The sequence below is a fragment of the Papilio polytes genome, unplaced genomic scaffold (genome assembly GCF_000836215.1).
Source record: "Papilio polytes unplaced genomic scaffold, Ppol_1.0 DF824325.1, whole genome shotgun sequence".
Taxonomy (NCBI): domain Eukaryota; kingdom Metazoa; phylum Arthropoda; class Insecta; order Lepidoptera; family Papilionidae; genus Papilio; species Papilio polytes.
Genome location: NW_013524879.1, coordinates 297461 through 318345, shown reverse-complemented (window position 1 = coordinate 318345; position 20885 = coordinate 297461). Strand labels below are relative to the sequence as shown.

At 33.3% G+C, this 20885-nt stretch overlaps 2 protein-coding genes and 1 non-coding gene across 4 annotated transcripts in view; all 3 read left to right on the top strand.

The window, feature by feature from the left end:
- Positions 1-16168, top strand: part of LOC106100113 (thyroid receptor-interacting protein 11-like) — a 35286-nt gene extending 19118 nt beyond the window's left edge. For both annotated transcript variants that reach the window (XM_013278854.1, XM_013278862.1), the window contains 7 exons: positions 7765-10836; positions 10906-11090; positions 11208-11371; positions 11809-12012; positions 13868-14012; positions 14222-14439; positions 14644-16168. In XM_013278854.1, coding sequence (XP_013134308.1) covers positions 7765-10836; positions 10906-11090; positions 11208-11371; positions 11809-12012; positions 13868-14012; positions 14222-14439; positions 14644-14855 — 4200 coding nt within the window. In that variant the 3' untranslated portion in view covers positions 14856-16168. The remainder of the gene's footprint in view (positions 1-7764; positions 10837-10905; positions 11091-11207; positions 11372-11808; positions 12013-13867; positions 14013-14221; positions 14440-14643) is intronic.
- A 1264-nt stretch (positions 16169-17432) lies between these two features.
- On the top strand, positions 17433-17522 carry Trnai-uau. The gene is given in 2 exon segments: positions 17433-17470; positions 17487-17522. It is a non-coding gene; the product is annotated as a tRNA-Ile (tRNA).
- A 264-nt stretch (positions 17523-17786) lies between these two features.
- On the top strand, positions 17787-20476 carry LOC106099703. The gene is made up of 4 exons (XM_013278320.1): positions 17787-17863; positions 18580-18731; positions 19189-19342; positions 20279-20476. The coding sequence occupies exons 1-4, from the start codon at positions 17852-17854 to the stop codon at positions 20474-20476; spliced, it is 516 nt and encodes a 171-aa protein (XP_013133774.1). The 5' UTR covers positions 17787-17851.
- Positions 20477-20885: the final 409 nt, after the last annotated feature.

Sequence of the window (20885 nt, the reverse complement as noted above, 5' to 3'; positions counted from 1 at the left end):
GTTATTTAGTAAGCAAATATAACGTCCTCGCGAAACCTTTACCGCTACAGAAAAAATACCGACGCTGTTTAACAAACCCTTTCTCTAATGGTCGACTATAATTTTATGGCATCATTTTTTTGACCATAATTTAAAAATGCCCTTAGTCTTTCTCTGAAGTTATGTCTCTTGGAAATTGTACTATGTCTACAGGGTCCTGTAACCCCGGAAAAGCAAAGGTACTAGTTCCAGGTTCATTGGCTCACGATAATAGCAATCTGTAACGCGATACGGTAACAATAAATCTTTTAATGGCACGGAAGTGTACACTGTGTCGTTAAACAAACCCTTTGTATTGCTGTCCCACTCTAGTACCAACTCGCTCGCACTTTAAAACAAAAGCAACTGCGTTCTTTTATTACAACGAAGAAACTTAAAGTAAATTACTAAAAAATGATATTCGAATTATGAAATGTTAATCGACAAATTTCGCTTTATCGTGTCACATCCCTATATTGTTGACAGCTGTCTAAATATTTTACTCTATGGTAAACTAAAAAATGAACAATTAAATAAAAAGAAATTTCTCGAATATCTTTGTTTTCGCTTTATTAATGTGTTACAGTTGTCCACTAGAATGGCGATGAACTTTAACCTATATTTGTTTTCCCGCCAACTGCGCCGCCATCTTGTTTCCGTTGGTTGACAACCTGAATATTTACAGAACTGTAAGTTGAATGATCCTAGTTGGATCGTTACTTGCTTTTTTTTAAATAATCTTTTCTCTATATTTTTAAGGATCTTTAAAGGAGTTCTTTGGAATTTGAAATATTTAGTAGGTGTATGTTGAAATAGAAGATCTATTTAACATTTAATGGCATGCGACATGCGGTTACGTGCTGGGTTACTGTGCGATATCGGTTACTGAGGTTACTCCTGTCCCATTATTGGGTAACGTAGCTGACACGTCAAACTGACAGAGGCGTGGCGCATAGTTCAGTTTTTAGACTGATGCATTCGTCTTTTTGAATAGCAGTATATAAATAATACTTAGTGGTAGGTAAACAAAAATCGTGTTAAGCTCTTCGTCTAACAATGGTTGTACATAAAAGGTTTGAACACTGACATGCTAACTGTACATGACAATTACGTATAATGTCCATCCCTGACCGATTTGATGCTTCATGGGCGACGAGTTTACACCCGACGATACGGACACGACACGATTTTAAATATACTAGTTTTGTTTTACTTTTATAATTATTATAGACGTTTGAAATAAATATTATTATAAAATTGCTGTTTAAACCTGTTCTTTGTCATTGTAGTAAAATATATTAATAGCAATAATTTTATAAGCAAAAGCATCGACATGTACATCGACATCGACATTGGCCGTTTTACGTAACATCACTATCCCAAAATAAAAATACGAGATAATGGATCTTATGTGAATGTAATAAGTCTCAATTTCCAACACCAATGCAATGACAGTTCCGCCCTTCTGATATAGATGTACCTAAGTTTTTACTGTTTTCTATTACAATGAGAAAATTTGTCGCCCGTACGACCTCTATTACCTGCATACAATACGCAACGTTGCATTCACTTGTCATACGATATTTGCTTCTATTTCGTTTTGTTTAAAGCTGAAAATCCATTGCCTTTTCTGCCACAAATATCGATATTAGAAATTAAACTCTATTCCATAGGTCATGAAATAGATAATGGCTTATGAACATTACTTACCGTCACGGTAATGCAGGCGCGAAGGACATACGGTCATGAAATTGACTCCGGTCGATTATACGAGTGATGAGTTATGTATTGAAGGTTATGTTACGTTATAGTCATGTCCTAGATAAATGTAACAAAATAAATACAAAAATAATCTATACTATCTATACTATTACAATAAAGCGTAAACACACACTTCTTTGTTGCCTAAGATATCAGCAAATACAGCATATTTTTGAATAATTCTTTTTTTAATAAAAATTCCTACACTTGCGTCACGCTATGGGCTATATATTTCACGCCATTAAGCTTAGGGGGTAAATATTTTGGATAAAAACCCTAATGTGGGAAAGAGACCATAAGTTGCTGCCAACATCAAGGAAGCAGATTGTCATTTTGACATTTGTAAGTGATAATTTGACAAATGTAAACAATAAAATAAAATTTTCATAATTTCATGCGGATGAAGCCGCACGGGAACAGCTAGTTATAAAATAAATTGAAATCAAATATGCCATGACTTTTATGCTTTCGTTTAACTAAACTAAATATGACCTTAAATTGTGTTACCATTAATGTACTCATCTAGATGGTATGCTTCAAAAGAGACCATTTTAAATTTTGTTTGCGTTACTCGTCTTTATAATAGACTATAGAGCTATCTTATGTCTATGAATATAATCGACAAATCAAAACATTCCTATTCAATGTACATCTTTAGTCATAACATGGCTTAGCTACACCTGCCCACTGTTATGAAAACCCACATCCTAGCCGACGGCGTGGCATTACGACCGCATTGTTACCTTTGCCTTTTTTATTTTTTTAATTACGTTCTTATTACGAATAGTTTGACATCAACAGTTTCCCGCCGTAATCGCGACCGTTTGACAGTTGCGTTGATTAATCTGTGGACTTTTTTATTGTGACGTTTTGAAGTTTGTGCGTTTTTATTTTGTGCCAGTGTTAAACTGTACAGTGAGTTTTTAATAATGAAACAAATGAAATTATAATCCTTAATTATTAAAATAAATTGATTTATTAGCTTTAAAGATTAAAAAATATTCAAATGTAACGATCATTTTTTTTCCTAGTGTGGTTATGTATTAATCTATATCGTAATTAATATCGTGAGTGATTTCAATTGAAATTTAAATGTCATTCGTAACCATATACCATGCAGGATACAAATGCTAGTATCCAGAGCATGATAATAACCACACACTGACATTTACAGCCAGCGATGTGTGTCAGTATTATTCCAAATTAAAAAAATATATATCCATCAAATCTTTTATAAATTTTACAAAATACAATATACCTTGTTCTTTTCATGATTTAATATAACTTCCGTCACCAATTTGAATCATATTATACTTGCAATAGTTTATTGTGTACGGAAATATTGAAAACAAAAGCGATTATGAAAGCGTGTTGTGATTACGAACAAAATAATGACATAACTGGCTGAATGGTTCCGGAGCCTTTGCCTATTCGCTGTCATTCTATATTGTTTTATTTTTTATTATCCTTTGCGTTCGGAAAATTATTGTAAATTATAGAAAAATGTGATTAAGTGTTTCAGTGTTTTTAGAGTAAAAGAGACCAAAATATATTTAACCGTACTGTGAGTTTAGTGTGACATAAAGTGAGATACGTTAACCTGATTTGTAAAAGGAACGTTAAAAAATAACCAAAATGATGTTAATGTTGGCAACAGTTTTACAACTGATACATTTTGCAATTGCGTCATTTCCTTTTATGGAATATAAGGAGGTAAAGCATATTATTTATATAATTTTGCATATAAAATTAACATATTAATGCTTGAGTTTGCACCTGTGATTATGAGGAACTTTTATTTAATAAATTATTTTAAAGTAGTTAAAGATTTATTTAAATCCGAAATTTAAAATACGTTTGAAAAATCTTCGATTATATATTCCAGTAGATAAATTAACTTTACAATAGATTAGTCCTTTTTTTAATAGTTTTTCCAAATAAAACGTATTCTAATGCGTTTTCTCAAAACCTTCGTAAAACTACATAATCTTAAGGCTATACATGTGCATGTAATTAAGAATAACTGCTATGTAACTGCATTGTTAAGGTATGTACACACTGGAGCTTTAAAACATTTTTAAAAAGCTACTTCCGTGTAAATCTGTTATTACATAAATGCGATTAAGCGTCCTTCTTAACCCACTTCGCCTTAATAGAAAAAAAATTAAAAAAACCAACGCGTTTGACTCTCTTGAAGCATTTCATTGAAAAGTTATTTTAAATTCGGTTAATATCATTTAGTATTTAAAATGCTAGTATGTACAAGCCTTATTGGCTGTCAATTATTATGACGATTGTATAAGCGGTCGCAAGGCGGCCAAGGCTGAGGGCGCTAGTGTCGCCTCTCTGCTTAACTTATCTGTGCTAATCATCTATTTTCTCAGCGTATTTATATTTGTAAAATGTTTGGTAAACCTTTACGAATACATACCAGGATTGACAAATTTACGTCGGAAATACACGTGCCAGTAAAATGTAGTAGTAGCTAGTGCTAGTTACACACGCCAGAATAATGTTAACGGGATCGTATGAGACGGGACGTGTCAGTATTGTGTAACTAAGTAAAGCCAGTATCCGCCTCTTTCCCTTCCTCAACTGACCCGTAACTCTCTCTTGATATCGTCCTAGTTACTTGCAAGTTAAGATTTGTTGACCTCTAGTTTTTGCCAATAGCTTTCATGCAATGTACAATGGCACATGTATTCTCTCCCTTACATTTTTGAACTATACTAGTATTATAAAGATTTTTATTTTTGTCTGTTTAAAATTGTCTTACACCATTAGAAAGGTAATTTATCTGTGAGTAACATAGGCTGCTTTTTTATTGTTTTTTAATTCCACGCGGACGGATCGCTAGAATCAGCTATAATACATATTTTTAATTTCATTGTCCGGGATAATCTAAATAACGATATTTAACCAAAATATTACCGCACTTGAACATTTTTTATTTTCATTTCACAGTAACTTAAAATTGTTTATTTCATAACATTTTTGTATTAACTTACTAGTATTTTATAACGTATACAAATATACAGAGCTGTTATACGGTAAAGCGTTTATGAACTATTGTATCCGCACGTTCCAGCCCGGTTGCAACACGTTATATTTAATCGATATAAAACAGCACAACACTAGTGAACTAGTGTTGTTTAACATATTACACTTCCTATTTATTGTACATGTATATGCTTAGTTATAAACGTGTGGAGCAGCTCTGAACAAATCATGTAGTTGTGAACTATTGATCTGCGACTCAACAACTAAATTAGCAGCTCTCAAAACGATTTACTATAAAGGATGTCAAGCCGGAACTGTTCGGTGACATGTAGTTCATTTAAATCATACCCCTATACAGGTAGATATTCAGCTGATCTGTGAGCCGGATCACTGGCCTTTGCTCATACGAACAGTAAGCTGATCTACAGATCAATTTTAGTTAAGTTACCCATGGCTGTTTCGTGGTGTGATGTGACGTGTGGCTAGATCGTGGTTCCATCGGTAAACTGTATAACTCTAAACCTACAATTTACTATGACAATAGTTGAACTAAATTCTCAGTATACATATCCCGTTACGTTAGACTCCAGGTTTACGAGAGTTGGGCCTAATGCCTGATAATGTTCACAGATAACATATCTTAATACCTACCTCTGTACAAACACCGACAACGCTCCACCCCGCACACATTTCGTAACACAGTTGGTATGTCTGTTTTATAGTTAGTTCCGTTTCGTTAGCCTTCTGTTCATTCTTTATAGAAACTTAACAGTGGTAGATGTTGCCGTAAACTTGTCATATATGCCGACCGGTAAAATACCCGACCTAACAAAAGATAGTTTTTAAATATTAGCTTTCGCCCGCGATTCCGTCTGCGTGGAATGATTCTTTCAGAATGTGGTCTACAACTATGCTAAATTTCAGAGATCCGTTCAGCAGTTTAGGCTATAAACTTTGACAAACATCAATCGAAACTTTTGCATTTATAACATTAGTCAGATTTATTTCATCTAATGAATAAGTCTCAAAGCTATTTTAAACAGTTATTTTTAGAAATTCAACGATATCGGTTATTAAATAGCGGTTACTGCAAGCCGTAGTTGACACAAAAATCTTTTAAGACCATGTTACTATTAGTGTAAGAGGTTGTGACAAGATTATAATCATTGCAATGGCGATAAGATAGCTGGAACATGATTATTACATTATGATAACACGATGGATTCCAAATGACGATTTAATGACATCATTTCAGTTCACAGTGACGAAACATTCACATTGAAACATGTGTTAGATTAGAACTAATAGAGTGAACTCGCTGTAACCCGTAGTTTAGTTACTTACATATACTTAAACATGTAATAATAAACTAGGGCTTCGCGAATGTTATCGTTTTCACGCCTCACTTGCTAAGGGGAAACGAAAAACGGGTTTCTGCCTACACTTGTTTAACTCACTAATTAGTCGTCATTTAGATAGGCATATCGCCATTGTAAGGGTAACTTGTGGAACACTCTCGATACATGAATTTATTTTTTTAAATAGCAATTACTTTTGCCCGACAGACAGGAGGGTATTTATTATTATTTTAATTATTATAATAATTATAAACATTTAATCAGCTCAAAAACACATTGCAACAAATTAAATACACTTGAACACAAAATACAAACGAGAAAATAAAAGACATTTACTATTTATAATCAAAACTAATAATAGGTGGCAAAAACAAATTGCCGAAAGAAATAAAAAAAAAAACACTAAACATATATTACACATTCTAACCATGTGTTGCAATGCAGAACTGATAGGGCCTTTGCTCAGTTATATGTTAGTACCCCGGGGGGTGAAAACGCTGATATTCTGCAAAAGCCTTTGCGTCTTCCGTACGTCAGTTACAGCAGTAAAATTATTAAAAGGTAAGAAAACAAGGTAAAGATAATATAACTCAATGGAAAAAAATATATATAAATAGTAAATAATAAATAATAAATTTAGAGGTTATTCATTGCTAACTTAAACTTTGAGTTGTCATTCGTCTGTCTTCGGAGTGAAATTGTATTTTAATGTTTTGTTACTAGCCAGTACCATAAGGGATGACAGACAATGTATGCACGTTTGAATGATTGCATGTGCTATGACAGCGAGGTTAATAGTACCCGCATATCGACCTTGTCCTCTTGCGCGTTCACCGGAACGAACCTGCACACTATCTTGTGAGAGACTCATTAAGAATTGTAATTAAACATCCTCTACCTAGAATGTATTCTTTCCGAAGGTAAAATTATCGAAAAAATATAGACAAACACTCGGAAAAGAAGTATTAAGTGGACAAAAAATGGTCCTTCGGGCCGGATACATCTAATATTTGAAATGTAGAAATAGCTGTCTAGTTTTGTGTTAACCCAACATTCAGTATGTAACACGCTTCACTTAACTTTACCATACGTTGTACCTTACTCGTGGAGCCATTAAAAAGCGACCTGATAACGTATCGTGTTTGAACAGACACTCACTCGCACCAGTGAACAGTACACCGTATCTTTACAGCACACAATAGTATACAACTAAAATACAGACCGCTTTAACTTGAGTTGTACACCGTATATGACCCCTACCACCTAATTATACACTGCCTTACGAGGTTTCGTTATATTTGTTTAACAAATGATTACATTAGTGGATAAAGATAAAATGGCGACGATAATATTGCAACATGGAGTAAAAAATTTCCAGTATAAATGTATCTACCATTCCAAAAGCAGTTTGTCATAAAGTTGCACCAAATGATGTTCTAGAATTCATCACCGTTAATCTTTTATTACTTAAAAATCAAATACGTTCAATAATATCTCAAGTATTTCACTTAATATCAAATTAAAAACATAGATAAGATTACTTAATGATCAATAATATTCAAGATATACTTTAAGTATCGTTTTATTATTAACAACCACTATAGCCATTTTTTTCTTTACTTTCCAGAGGATATCCAAGAAGAATGGCTTTAGGGAAGAAGAAACCACATGGTATTGGGATCCACCGTCGCAGTCAACGGAACCCATTGACCATGAGGTTGAAAATCAATATAAAATACACATACGCACGCTACAAGAAGAATTATCCGCCATGAAACAGCGCAGAGATAGTAAAGATTCAGAACATCCTAATGAAGTGTTACGCCTTAAAGAAGAGAATAATAATCTTATCAAAAACTTGGAGGATTTAGATAATCAGCACCGACAGGCTATGGACAAACTTCTAACTTTGAAGAGGGACTTACAACACAACTTTGAAGTCCTTAAAAAAGAACACGCAGATTTGAAAAATACAAATGAGGAATACGCTAATGAAGTCAAAGGTTTGATTTTAAAAATAAATGAACGCGATAAAGAAATAGCGCGATTAAAACAGTTTTGCACCGATTATGATACTTTAGCGCATAAGTATCAAAATCTAGAAAGGGTTCACATGCTGTTGAAAGAAAACGCGGAGAAATTCCAAGAAGAAAACCAAGATTTACATGAAGAAATATTCAAATTGCAAGAGCAAGTTACCAGATTGGAGCATGATGCGGAACTACATTTTCAAGGACCGGAGAATATTGACACCGTTCCCAAGGATCAATATGAGGAATTATTGAAACAATACAACGGTTTAAAAGAGAGAAAAAGTCCCAATAATTTACATCCAGATGAAATAAATATAGATGATAATGCAAAAGTTGTAATAGAGACTTTGAAACGAGATATTCATGAGTTAAAACATAAATTGGCTGTACAGGAAATTCATTGTCCCGAGAAATCGGACAATAAAGTAGTCAAAGCTGATAAGATAATACAACTTTATAATAAGTACGTAAACTTTGAATTACCTATTGACTATGTCGGAGAAATGCCCTCTGACGATAATCTTGTATTATTCAAAATCGAAAGTGTCTTTAAAACTGTTAACTCATTTAAAAAAGAAATCGATATGCTGGGACAATTGTTATCTGAAAAGAATCATAATATAAGCCAATTACAAACTCAAATTGATGATATGACAACTGAAAACGATTTTCTCACAACTGATTTACAGCATTATGAAAGAGAATTAGATGAAATGAAGAAAAATAATGATTTCCTTATTTCCGAAATAACAGCTCTAAAGAATTCGTCTAAATTGGAACCTATTATTGAAACACACGAAGACAATTACACGAAACTAGAAACTGAATTAGCAGATTCTACTAGGATGAATAAAACTTTCGAATCAGAAATAAAAAGGATAGAAAAAGAATTAGTAGAAGTTAAGACAGAGAAAACTAAATTACAACAAAGCTTAAATGATTTGAAACAAAAATATACATCTATGCTAAATGAACTAGATTTGTGCAAAACTCAGACTAGTAATATGGCTGAATTAGAAAATAGTTCAAACGTTCTAAACAATGAAAAACTTGTTGATGAAATTGACGCGTTGAAGAAGAAATTGAACGCACTTAATGCTAAAAATGAGCAAAGCGCGATAGATAAACACATTTTAGAAAACGATAAAGTCTTGCTCACAAAAGAAATAGATGATCTTAAAAATAGCTTACAATTAAGATTAGGTGAAATTAAAAAAATTGAAGTCGAGAACAACAATCTGAAATCCAACGCAACAGAACTATTGAAGAAGATTAAGGAATTTGAAAATAAATATGAGAAACCAATTACCACCACTGAGGAGACATGTTCAACAGCTACTGATAAACAGAGTACTGTGGATAGTTTAGTGTCAGAAAATTTGACTTTAACAACAAGAATAGATGAATTAAATGGGAATTTAAAAACATTGAATACAAGTATGACAGAACTGTTAGCTGAAAACGATACCCTCAAGAATGACGCTAAAACCCAACTGCAAAAAATTGTATCACTTGAGAAATCAATATCAGAAACTGAAAATGTCGTCAAACAATTTAAGACGATTACCAAAGATGTAGTTGCTCTAAAAGAAGAGAACGACAGACTCTTGCACTTGAAGGAAGGACTGGAAACGGAACTTTTTGCCGCCAACAACAAAATAACTAACCTTGAAGAAGAATTAGGCAAATTGGTGTCAGATCTCAACGAAAAAGATGTCACAATTGATAGACTTCGTGGCAACGAAGGAACTATTGAGAAATTGCAAAAAAATATATCCTCAAAAGCGCAAGAAATAGAAGCCTTAAACACGGAATATAAAAAATTGAATGACAAACTCAGTAAAACGTCTGACAATTTAAATCGAAACCAAGATGAGTTGAGTTCATTACATGTGAAAAAAGAGGAGATTGATAAACAATTATATGCGTTAAATGACGAGGTTAACCATAAAAACACAGCTATAGCCATGTTGTCAGATCGCATTGAGAAATTAGAAAAGACAAATCAAGACTTCAAATCCTTAGTTGAGAAGAAAGAAAAACAAATAAAGGAACTTAACGAATCACTCACAGAGCTTACGGATAAATTAAAAACAATTGATACAACTCACCAAAATGACGAATATAATAAATTAATTGATCAATTAACAGCAATTGGCAAACTAAGTTACGAATTGAATCAACAACTTGAAAATAAGCACAAAGAAATTACTGACTTGGAACACAAAATGGAACAGTTTGAGAAAGCACACGTTGAATATCAAAATATTGTGGAACAATCACAAATTGAGAAAGCTAGTCTCATTAACCTAATCAATTTAAAGCATAATGAAAGTCTACAATACCATAATGAAATCCAAAGATTGAACCTCGTTATATTGGAACAAACGGAGAAACAGAAAAAATTGGTACAAGAAATGGACGCAATCGCACAGAATAAAACCACAAATTGTCCTAATTGTGACAATCTTAGAACATCTCTCAAAGAAAAAGACGAAATGATTGCTGTTTTAAACGAACACAAGCAAGAGAAAGAAAAACTTAAAATAGATCTTAACAATGCTGGAGAAACTATTAAAAACTTGACCAAGAGATGCGAAGATTTAGATAGCAAGCTAACAAATCAACAGGAAACTATGAAGAAATTGACTGCAGAGAACGCGCAGGTAATATATTTGTTTTAGAATTTCCTACCAATTCATTCGTACTCTTTCTTACTGTAACCATCGTTTTAGTTGTTAGAAGAGGAACAGAATTCATCGAAGGAATTGGAGCGTTTGAGGGAACATTTAATGGAGATGGAAGAAAATTATACGCAAGAGTTGATGACATCAGAACAAAAGCTCGCCGAATGTCAGATGAGATTACAACAAGTGGAAGAAAAAGCTAAACATTCTTGTACCGTTTATACCAGCAATAGGTAAGTTAAATTTTACAATAAACATTACGTCAAACTTTATAACTTGACATAGTGAATAATGAAGTATATGGAGGTATTGATTTGCTTTGCTTGCTAAAGTTTGTTTTAAATTTGCAGCATCCGAGCTAATCAAGAAGTGGAAACATATAAGAATCAAATAAAACTTCTAGAAAGGCAAAGAGAAGAAGTCCAAGCTAAGTTGAGTGATGCTGAAGACGCTAGAATTCGAAGTGAAGCGTCTCTTACCAATCTCCAAGTCGTACTAGAGCAGTTCCAGTTAGGTATGTCATTCTATTTAATACTAAGTTTACAGAACAAATCAAATGACACCTCACTAAAATTTTATTTGGTTATTAATCTTTAAGCCGGTAACAGCAATTTACAAATACACAAATACAGAAAACCACATGTTAAACATTGCTATCCCGCGTTAGTTTTAAAACCAGTATACTTCTCTTTAAATTGTAGATTGTTTTCATAGACAGAGATTTGGGAACGGTATACTTCCTTAGTTCCTTTCTTCATAAGAAAAGTGTAGAAATAGGAAATACCCACATTATGTGCGTCCCCCCTTCCGTGGATTAAGTAGACATCGGCAATTGTAATATCTATTGGCAGGAAATGCTTTGTCATTTTGACGAATTCCGGTAGCTCATCTACCTTATGATACAAAATTACGAGTCATTAGCATTGGATGTAGCATAAATTATTTTTACAGAAAAAGAAAGAGATGTAGCAGCTGCTACGGAAAAAATACAAAAGCAATTGGACGATATGAAATATAGGAATAATAAACAAAAAGAAGAAATAGCGATATTGAATTCAAAGTTGGATGAGTCTTTGGCAGGATTACAAGCAGCCTCCAGATTGGGAGACCAAGTCGAATCTAAAGCAGCACAGATAAATGATTTAAAGGAACAAGGTAAGGTTTCTATTTAAACATTACCTTTAAAACAATAAGGCCTGTCCCACCAAATTGTAAATTGTCTGATAATCCAACGCGTAAAATATGTGATGGAAAAGTGTGAAGTCATTTTTAAGCTATCTGAACCTCTATCAGACAGTGGTGGGACAGGCCCTGAAATTTCGAAATCTGTAAATAATTTTAACAGTTTATAGTTAGAAATTGTACATTTGAAATTAGATAAAGATTTTACTGTTCTATTGTTAAATATGTTGATTTTTTAATAGTATTGTAGTGTGAATTAGCATTTACGGCTTCTGACTAAATATCAGCTGGTAATTCTGGGGTTATTCCCCCCAGGCTATCAGTTGGTATACAGTTAGATGTCGAATCTCTACAAATTCAAACTCGATAGACACACGTGAGTTTATTAGTTAGTTTTATTTCTGTAGTTGTCATTTGCTTTTACGTGTGTCTTGTAGTCTGTTTCGTTGATTTTTTGCTTTTCGTTGTGATGAGTTTTGATTATCTGAATTATTTGTAACTTGTGTATGAATTTATGAATGTTTTGATATTTAAAACAAGAACGAGAAGCTTTTGCCTACTTCAGTCTAATCTCATTTGGTAACTGTGAGGTTTGATGATATCGCGGCGGTCGCTATGAGGGTAGTTAGCGCCGCGTTGGACTCAGATTACCATGTGGGGTTTGACTGCAGATTGGCTGCACGTCGTGACGTCCTGTGTTTATTTTATTATGCTTTGTGATTGTAAGTCAATATTTTTGCATTTTTATTCTTACATCTTAATTAAAAATTAATATGATTAAAATATAAAAATATTGACTTTGCATCATTTTTATCTACACCTGTATTGTATAGTCTTGCAGCACATTTTTTTGTTTTGATGTAATTGTGTTTTAGTTGAAGACTGTTGTAATATTTAATATCAAGTAATTATTTTGAATTACTATAGTCTTGAATTTTCATGATTGATATTAAGATTACAATGTCAAAGAGTATTTTATGTTTTTTTAAACCCCTTAGTAGTAGCAGAAGCCTTCAGTAGTGCATCATTGCCTCTGAGTATTACTTCAGGTACTGGTGGTATTGGAAAATGGAACCAAAATCGTTATCACTTACGGTCTTTTATTGTCAAAATTTAAACTACCCACAGACTTCTTAATTGTTTGGTCGAAAATAAAATTCTCTGGTAATACTTCGATAAACGATTTTATACGTCGTCTTTTAATCTTAGAATATTGATTTATCTAAGATTTCTAATTCTTTTATTTCCTAACCTACTCAATTCCTATTTCCCAAAAGATTTTCAAAGGACCATATTTTGGTGTAAATAGTGTAGGTACTTTCATGGATGAATCTAGAGTTTTGACCAAACAATAGAAGCTTATGTAATTTTACCATTTTAATGGCAATCGTAATTGGTGACGTCATCAGTTCCCCTCCCAGTGGCTGAATAATACTTTGAGGTCGTGTTTGCGTTTTCATCGTGCTGTATGTTCGAGCATCGACGCAATAGTGTGCATAGCATGGTAAGAGTAGACTGTAGATGAAATTAAATATGTAATTTAAAATAATTTAATTTTGCCATTTGGACTACAAAATGCTCTCCTTATATTTTTGTGTTGTAAATATGAACTTTATAGTTATTTATAATACATTTGTAAATAGACTAATCGAAATTGTATTATTTGTTTGCATGTGTATTAAAAGTATAAAACCCATCCCAGATAATATTTGTCACTTAAAACAATCATCATTTAAGACCAAAAAGTGATAAGATTCCAATTTAAAATGCCTATCTGATGTCTTTCTATATAAAAAAATAAAGAAATTCCTTTATACAATTTCCTTAGTGAGACTTCTGCAGACGTCAGTATCGATGGCGGAGCAACGTTACTACAACGCGGTGTCCAACCAGCAGGACAAAGTCGACAAGAACTTGGTCAAGAACTTGATAATTAACTACGTGGTGACTGGCGCTCATAGCGTTATTAACAAGTAAGTTATCACAAATCACTATTTTATAAGGAAGGTATTGCTAGAGGACAAATTGTAGTCATCTTTCCCTTCCTACCATTATTTTAGAATGAAAATTATTGTAACGTAAGGATTTGACGGGACAAGAGACGTTTAATTTTATTTTCTACCTTCTATTACGAAAAAAGTTACTCTTTTAGTTTGGAAAGTAAAATGTTACAATTTTCCAGAACCCAGGTCTTGCGTATTCTATCAACAGTGCTAGACTTCAACCAGCAAGAATGTGAGAAGCTAGGTCTTGTTAGATCCACAACGACAACTGACAGTTTAGCCGCAGAGTTTGTCAAGTTCCTACAGAACGAATCTAAACCTCGACCCCAATTACCGATTATGAATCTAGCACAATCTAGAAGTACAACGCCTACGTCTAGGAGAAGTTCCACAATGGGTGAGTTTTAACCTTGTAACTACACTAAGGGTCTTCTTATGTGACCCATTTATAACTTATAAGATAGTCTGGAAGAACACATAAGTAGTTTTCTTAATTTTTTTATATTATACGCAGACGGAGTCGCGATTGAAAGCTTGTATGTTATAAAGTATAACATGGAGATTTATTAAAGTTTGTTAGATAATTTTCAAATCTCCCCAGGTCCCCATCCAATCATAGATCCAGGTCACAGAAGGAACCCTTCAACTGGTTCCAACAACGTGTTGTTCCAAAACCTGGACAGTGATGGTATATCACCGGGGTCTACTGAGTCCGAGCCCAGGGTCCTGAACCTGGGTCAGATGGACACAGGAGTTACGCAGACGAGGACCAGCGAAAGCGCAATTTTAAAGCACGTGCTTAAAGATATGTGATATCCGAACTTTATCAAATAAATTAACAAGAATATCGAAAGCATTACGAAGGGTTTATATGTGAAGTCTTTGGCTTGAGCTACTGACTATATTCTACAGGAATGGGCATATCGGCATTAGGGTAGGGCGAGATAGGGCAAGTTCAGGGCGTATTTAAGGGGCGCCATTCATATGGGACGCTATACAAATCTCGCCCAAGGTAATGCTAATTGGCTCTGCGTCTTGGTATTTTGTCCGAATTTAAGCTACAACGCTGTTGCCAGCGGTTCCAAAACTAATAGAATTTACGCCATTTGCATATTAAGAGCGGACGCCTTTGACTAATCTATCGCACAACTGTATTTAGTAGCATAACTAAAAATCGAGTAGTGTGCACCATATAAGCTCATAATCAAAGCGAGACTAAACAGTTGTGCGATACTTTAGTCAAAAATGTGCGCGTTCTAAGTCTTCGATAACTAATGGAACAGTCGTCGTTCCCAAGCAACGACAAATCAGAGACTACCTCAAAATAACAATGGAGTTATGCGCCTTAATCTAATTTCCACTGTTGCGACGACAGCCACTCAGTGGAAATAGCCACTAATAATGATACGAAAGAATGACTAAAGAAAATAATAACTATGGATTTTCTGTTTTATTCACATTGAATTTGTAATTTCTTATACTAGCTTGTCAACTATACATCTATTTTTCTTTAAAAAAAAAAACAACATAATGAATGAAATATTTACCCATTTTCATAGACTAATTATTCATATAGAGTCGACAATCGATTGAATACATAAAAAAGTCGTTTTGTATTTGTGAACAAAACTTTAGTATCAAACAATAAATGCAAAGACATTTCCATTGTAATACTATGAAAAATGTTTTATTTCCAAATTCACAAATAAATAAGCGATTTTTTTATGAATATCAAATACTTATAATTTTTTATTTTCATATTAATAGAATTTACAGGTATTTTAAAGAAAATGTGATATCCTATTTCTTTCCTGAAATCGTATAAAATAAAATTTTAAATTGTAGTATTTTTTCATCTGCTTACACCAAACACGTTAAGAGTGCCTAAAATTTAAGAGCAATAATTACTCTATTTTCTTTTTAATAACGTATTGAACGATTATATAATGTTTTCGATATCATTGGTTCCTTGAGATATATTGCCATAGTCATCCAAAAATGTATAAACCTTATCAAATATCTTGGCGGTTCGGAACATTGTACGTGTCTTATAAAAATACTAGCTGTTCCCGTGCGACTTCATCCGCATGAAACTGTAAAAATTTTATTTCATTGTTCACATTTCTCAAATTGACGTGACATGACAAACCTTAGCAACCTTGCTTCCTTGATGTTGGCAGCAACTTATGGTCTCTTTCCCACATTAGGGTTTTTGTCAAAAATATTTACCCCCTAAGTTTAATGGCGTGAAAATATATAGTCTAAAGCGTGACGTAAGTGTAAGGATTTTTATTAAAAAGGGAATTATTCAAAAATATGCTGTAATTGCTGACATCTTAGGCAACAAAGAAGTGTTTACGTTTTATTAGATGTTTGATGTGCAGCGCCCCTACCGGCCGTTAAGTGTAACAAGCTCCATACAATTTATGTAAATGAAGTTATAACTACGTTCTCTCAACTGTAAGGACAATATTCGTGGTAGATTCCAAGAATGGTTGCGTAGCGAGTTCTGAGCGTCCAAGATATTTGAAATGGCCCATACTAGTAATTATTAATAAGTGTAAAAAAGAGTTCTGTTAAAGCTTTAGATGTATTATCTTGTATATATTGTTTGTGCCTTATTTTAACGTGCATTTAGTATTTTTTTTCATCTGTTTATTTTTTTATTATGAACTACTAAGTTGACAACTGTTTGTTGATGCAAATTTTTGACATTTCGTAGGCTTTTTATAATTCTGTTTGTTATTTTTACATGAATTGGATAAAAATTTGAAAAAAAGGCTAGTATATGTTGTAAAAAATGTTTTTTTTTTAACTAAGTTCAAATTTATGTGATTTATAATTTATTTTTTTAATTAATTCGTATGAAATCTAAATTAATTGATTTACCATTCTATTTGCGTTATAAATTGCTAGTGTAAAAAAATAATTTGCTCATATTGTAAAATTTTTTATTTTTATCATGTGAATATTGTTAATAAATTGTATATTGTTCATTTCATATAACAAAAATAAACGCTATATTAAACTTGTTTTTTTGTTACATAAATAACGTAAAAATTACCATTGAAGGAGTAAATTATAGAATAAAAAAAGGGAACCAGAGATTGATAACAAGGAAAGAATGTAAAGAGGAAGGAGATTTAACAGGAGATGGGACTCAGGTAGGGGAGATAGCACCTTCCTGTGCTTCACCTATGTTTAAATGTAGATTAAATGGAGGCAACGTATCTGCAAAAGCGGATATTTGGGTAGCGGTTGCATCGCTATTCTAGCGAATCCCGATGGCCGATTTCTCATCACCCTATATTATAAAATAGTTCCAAAATCAACCAACTATGAGATAGAGAACAAGAGATAGGTTGTGGTATTTCGAAGATAGATGCCGTCGCTCCAGTGGCGCAATTGGTTAGCGCACGGTACTTATACGACAGTGTCCGAGCTATGCCGGGGTTGTGAGTTCGAGCCTCACCTGGAGCAAACATTTTGTTCATCATCAAAACTAACAGCCAAATAAGTATAAAACTGTATACACAATGTACTATAAATAGTTTCAAATTAACCAACCTTTCTTCTAATAAAAAACATGAAAACAAAACAAGTTTACTCTAAAATCAACCGGATATTTGTTATTTTTAGGTTATTTCATCAGAGATAATTTTTAAATAAAAAGTTTCTATTATAAGGAAGCCTAAGGTTTTACTCACTGGCTGGAATTTCGGAAAAAATAAATGACGTCATACATGTTTCAAACTGTTCGTCAGTTTATAACTTTCTTTCTTAAAATATCTTTATATTCTATTATAGTCATGTTCCAAAAGGTAAGTAAATAGTATAAACAATTTAATAAACATCCGACATTTATATTTTACGAAAATGTAGCAGAAACAATTTGTTATACTCTAACAATACTTGACAGTTTACATATAACCTAATTCATGGAATGCAATCATGCCCGGGTTACATTATTCCAGTTAAGTAACCGAATCCAGCGGTTATACAACTGGAGAATATAAACCGGCCTTTAAATTAAACAACCTTTACCTTCAATGACATCACAGAATAAAATAATGTTAACGTTCATTTTTTTTACAGCAAATGCGTTACTTCGTTCCAAATTGAACGCGTTTGTTGATGATTTTGACAGTTTAATCTATGTTAATTCGAATCCTCACCACCTCTATACGCTACTAGCTCTTGCCTTCGTCCACGAAATGTGAAATTTCAAACGCTATTTATTAATACATAAATTACCTTTTTTTTGCTGAAAGAATTTTTAAAATCGGTCCAGTAGTTTTTTCGTGAATCAAATACATACAAAAATCCAAAAGTACAAATCTTTTCTCTTTACAATATTAGTATATATATAGATATACTCTGCCGCTAACTACCGAAACCATCAGCGCCAAAATGGCGGATATCATTTAGGCACGACATTCCATACTTTATAGCCTGTCAATAGAGTTTACTTGCCCTTTTAAGGTTATAGGGACAAAAGACATAGAATTTTTGTTAATTAACATTTTCTATATTTCAGTTAATTAAGATTTTGACAAGAGCACAGTTTAAGAATAAACACCAACTCTATGCGTTTGTAGTGCTTGCGATATTTTCTATAGCTTCCCTCTTAATGATATTGAACTACGGTGATATGCCAAAGAATTTACCTGATAGACACACTTCGAACCAGTAAGTCAATTTCGTTCTGATTTATTCTATGGAGAAAAAACATTAATGTTTACTTAGTATTTATTTCCATAAGTAGATAGGTTTGAAAATTACAGTTTTGTAACTATTTTAATCGCGCCGGTTAGTGTCTGACAGTTTGAATCATCACTATACACTAACAATCTCAACCGTCAGCAGCAAAATGGTGAAAATCAAATAGGCACAAAATATCGCGGCTTATAGCCTATCTGTTTAGAAGTCTGTTACATAGGCTATTTTTTCGTATAAAGTCTGTCGATTATTGCCTTTAATGGATTTAAAGATATACGGCAAAGGATTTTTCTAAGATAAAATAAAGTTTTGTTTATTAAAATTCTTGTCTTTTCATTCACAAAGTATGTCTTATTTCTTATTATTGTATATGCTAAATTTTACTGTCTACAACGACATGTTACAGTAAGTATGTTTGTTATTCCAGTAAGATGCAAATAAAGCTGCAAAAAAGTATATTAGAGGAAAAGGAGGTAGGTTGTAAGTTACCGGTGCTGGACCCCTTCGCGCCGGAGATGTTGAGGTTCAACAAGGATATACCCAAGATAAAATGCGAGGGCGGCGACTGGGTGCAGTGTAATGTTTGTATTACTATCCATACTTTTATTCTTTAGCCTTTCCATATTGACAAGAGTTATAAACGAACTTGAAAACTACAAAACCCATTGCAAAGATCGCATCTATTTAGACAAATATTATCTCGTATTAACATTCCTTACACTTGGTATTGTAGAATATTCATAAATGTTGCTTGCACGCGTTTTTTACTAATCTATGGTATACTAATTATTACTATTACAAGGAAAAAATTGTGTATTTGGATTTTTGTATATATTGAAAGAACTCAAAAACTACTGAGCCAATTTAAAAAAATCTTTCACCATTAATAAGTTTTGACCCGAACATGCTTCTCATTTTTAATATTATCTCGTGAAACAAGACAAAGAGCGTCGGTGGCTCAGTAGTTTGAGCACTTGACTCTACATATCTTGGGTTCGAAGCCATGTACCAATGTGATTTTGGATTTTTCAAATTTTCATATGTACATAATTTACCCGAGGTTTTTACGGTGAAGGAAATCGTGATGAAACCTACACATATCGGCGAAGAAATTCAAAGATATGTGTGAAGTCAACCCGCACTTAGCTAATGTTGACTGATTTGATTATGGCCTAATCACCCTAATTTAGGGTAGGCTCCGAGCCCTTCGGTGGGGACTAATAGTGAGCTGGTGCTGGTGATGATACAAGACATATTAACAAGATAATTCTTATGTTATTTATAACACGGGTAAAAACTCACGTGGGAACTTTTGGTGTAGGCACCGACCAGTTTCAAACCCGTAGGGGGTCCTTCTTCAGGGTGAGTGACGCGATAGCGAATAAAGCCGGCATCCACTCACCCTGAAGAAGTGCCACCCTGAAGAACTCACGTGAGTTTTTAGCCGTGTTATAAATAATATAGTATAACGTCTCACGAAAGTTTTATAAGTTAAAGTTTAAGTTAAGTGTTTACAGATGTCTGAATGTTACGTAACAGAAGATATATTGAAGACTATGAGCAACGTTGTTTGTGTGTACAAAGATATTATATACATCGATGATAATAATTACAAGATTGGTGAACCAGTCCGGGTGTTGGGTGACCAGAAATACTTCCTCAACGCCAGCGATCATGTCCGAGTATCTTGTTCCGGCACACCGGTTAATAGGTAACTATAAAATTATTAATAAATGTTTCCAACAGAATTCATAAACATGTCGCTTTGAGAATAAATTCTTTAATATGTAGTTTTCTATACTAAAATAAATAGGATAAGTTTATATTTTTGTATGTATTGAAATAACTCAAAAACTACTCGACCGATTTCAAATTCTTGCACCATTAAAAAGCTATGTTATTACTGAGTAAATAGGCTACTAATGTTTTACTATTTTGCTAATTCCACGCGAACGAAGTCACGAGTAGCACCTAGTGTTATATAAGGTGACAAACGAACAAACGGCCCAATTTGCCGAATTAAGGGAAGAGAGGACGTAAAGAAAGAAGGCATTTCCCCGTCCTATGCGTGTCCTCCACCGTCAAATCCACTTTCCCATCCAATCCTTTCCTTATTAAAAGAAG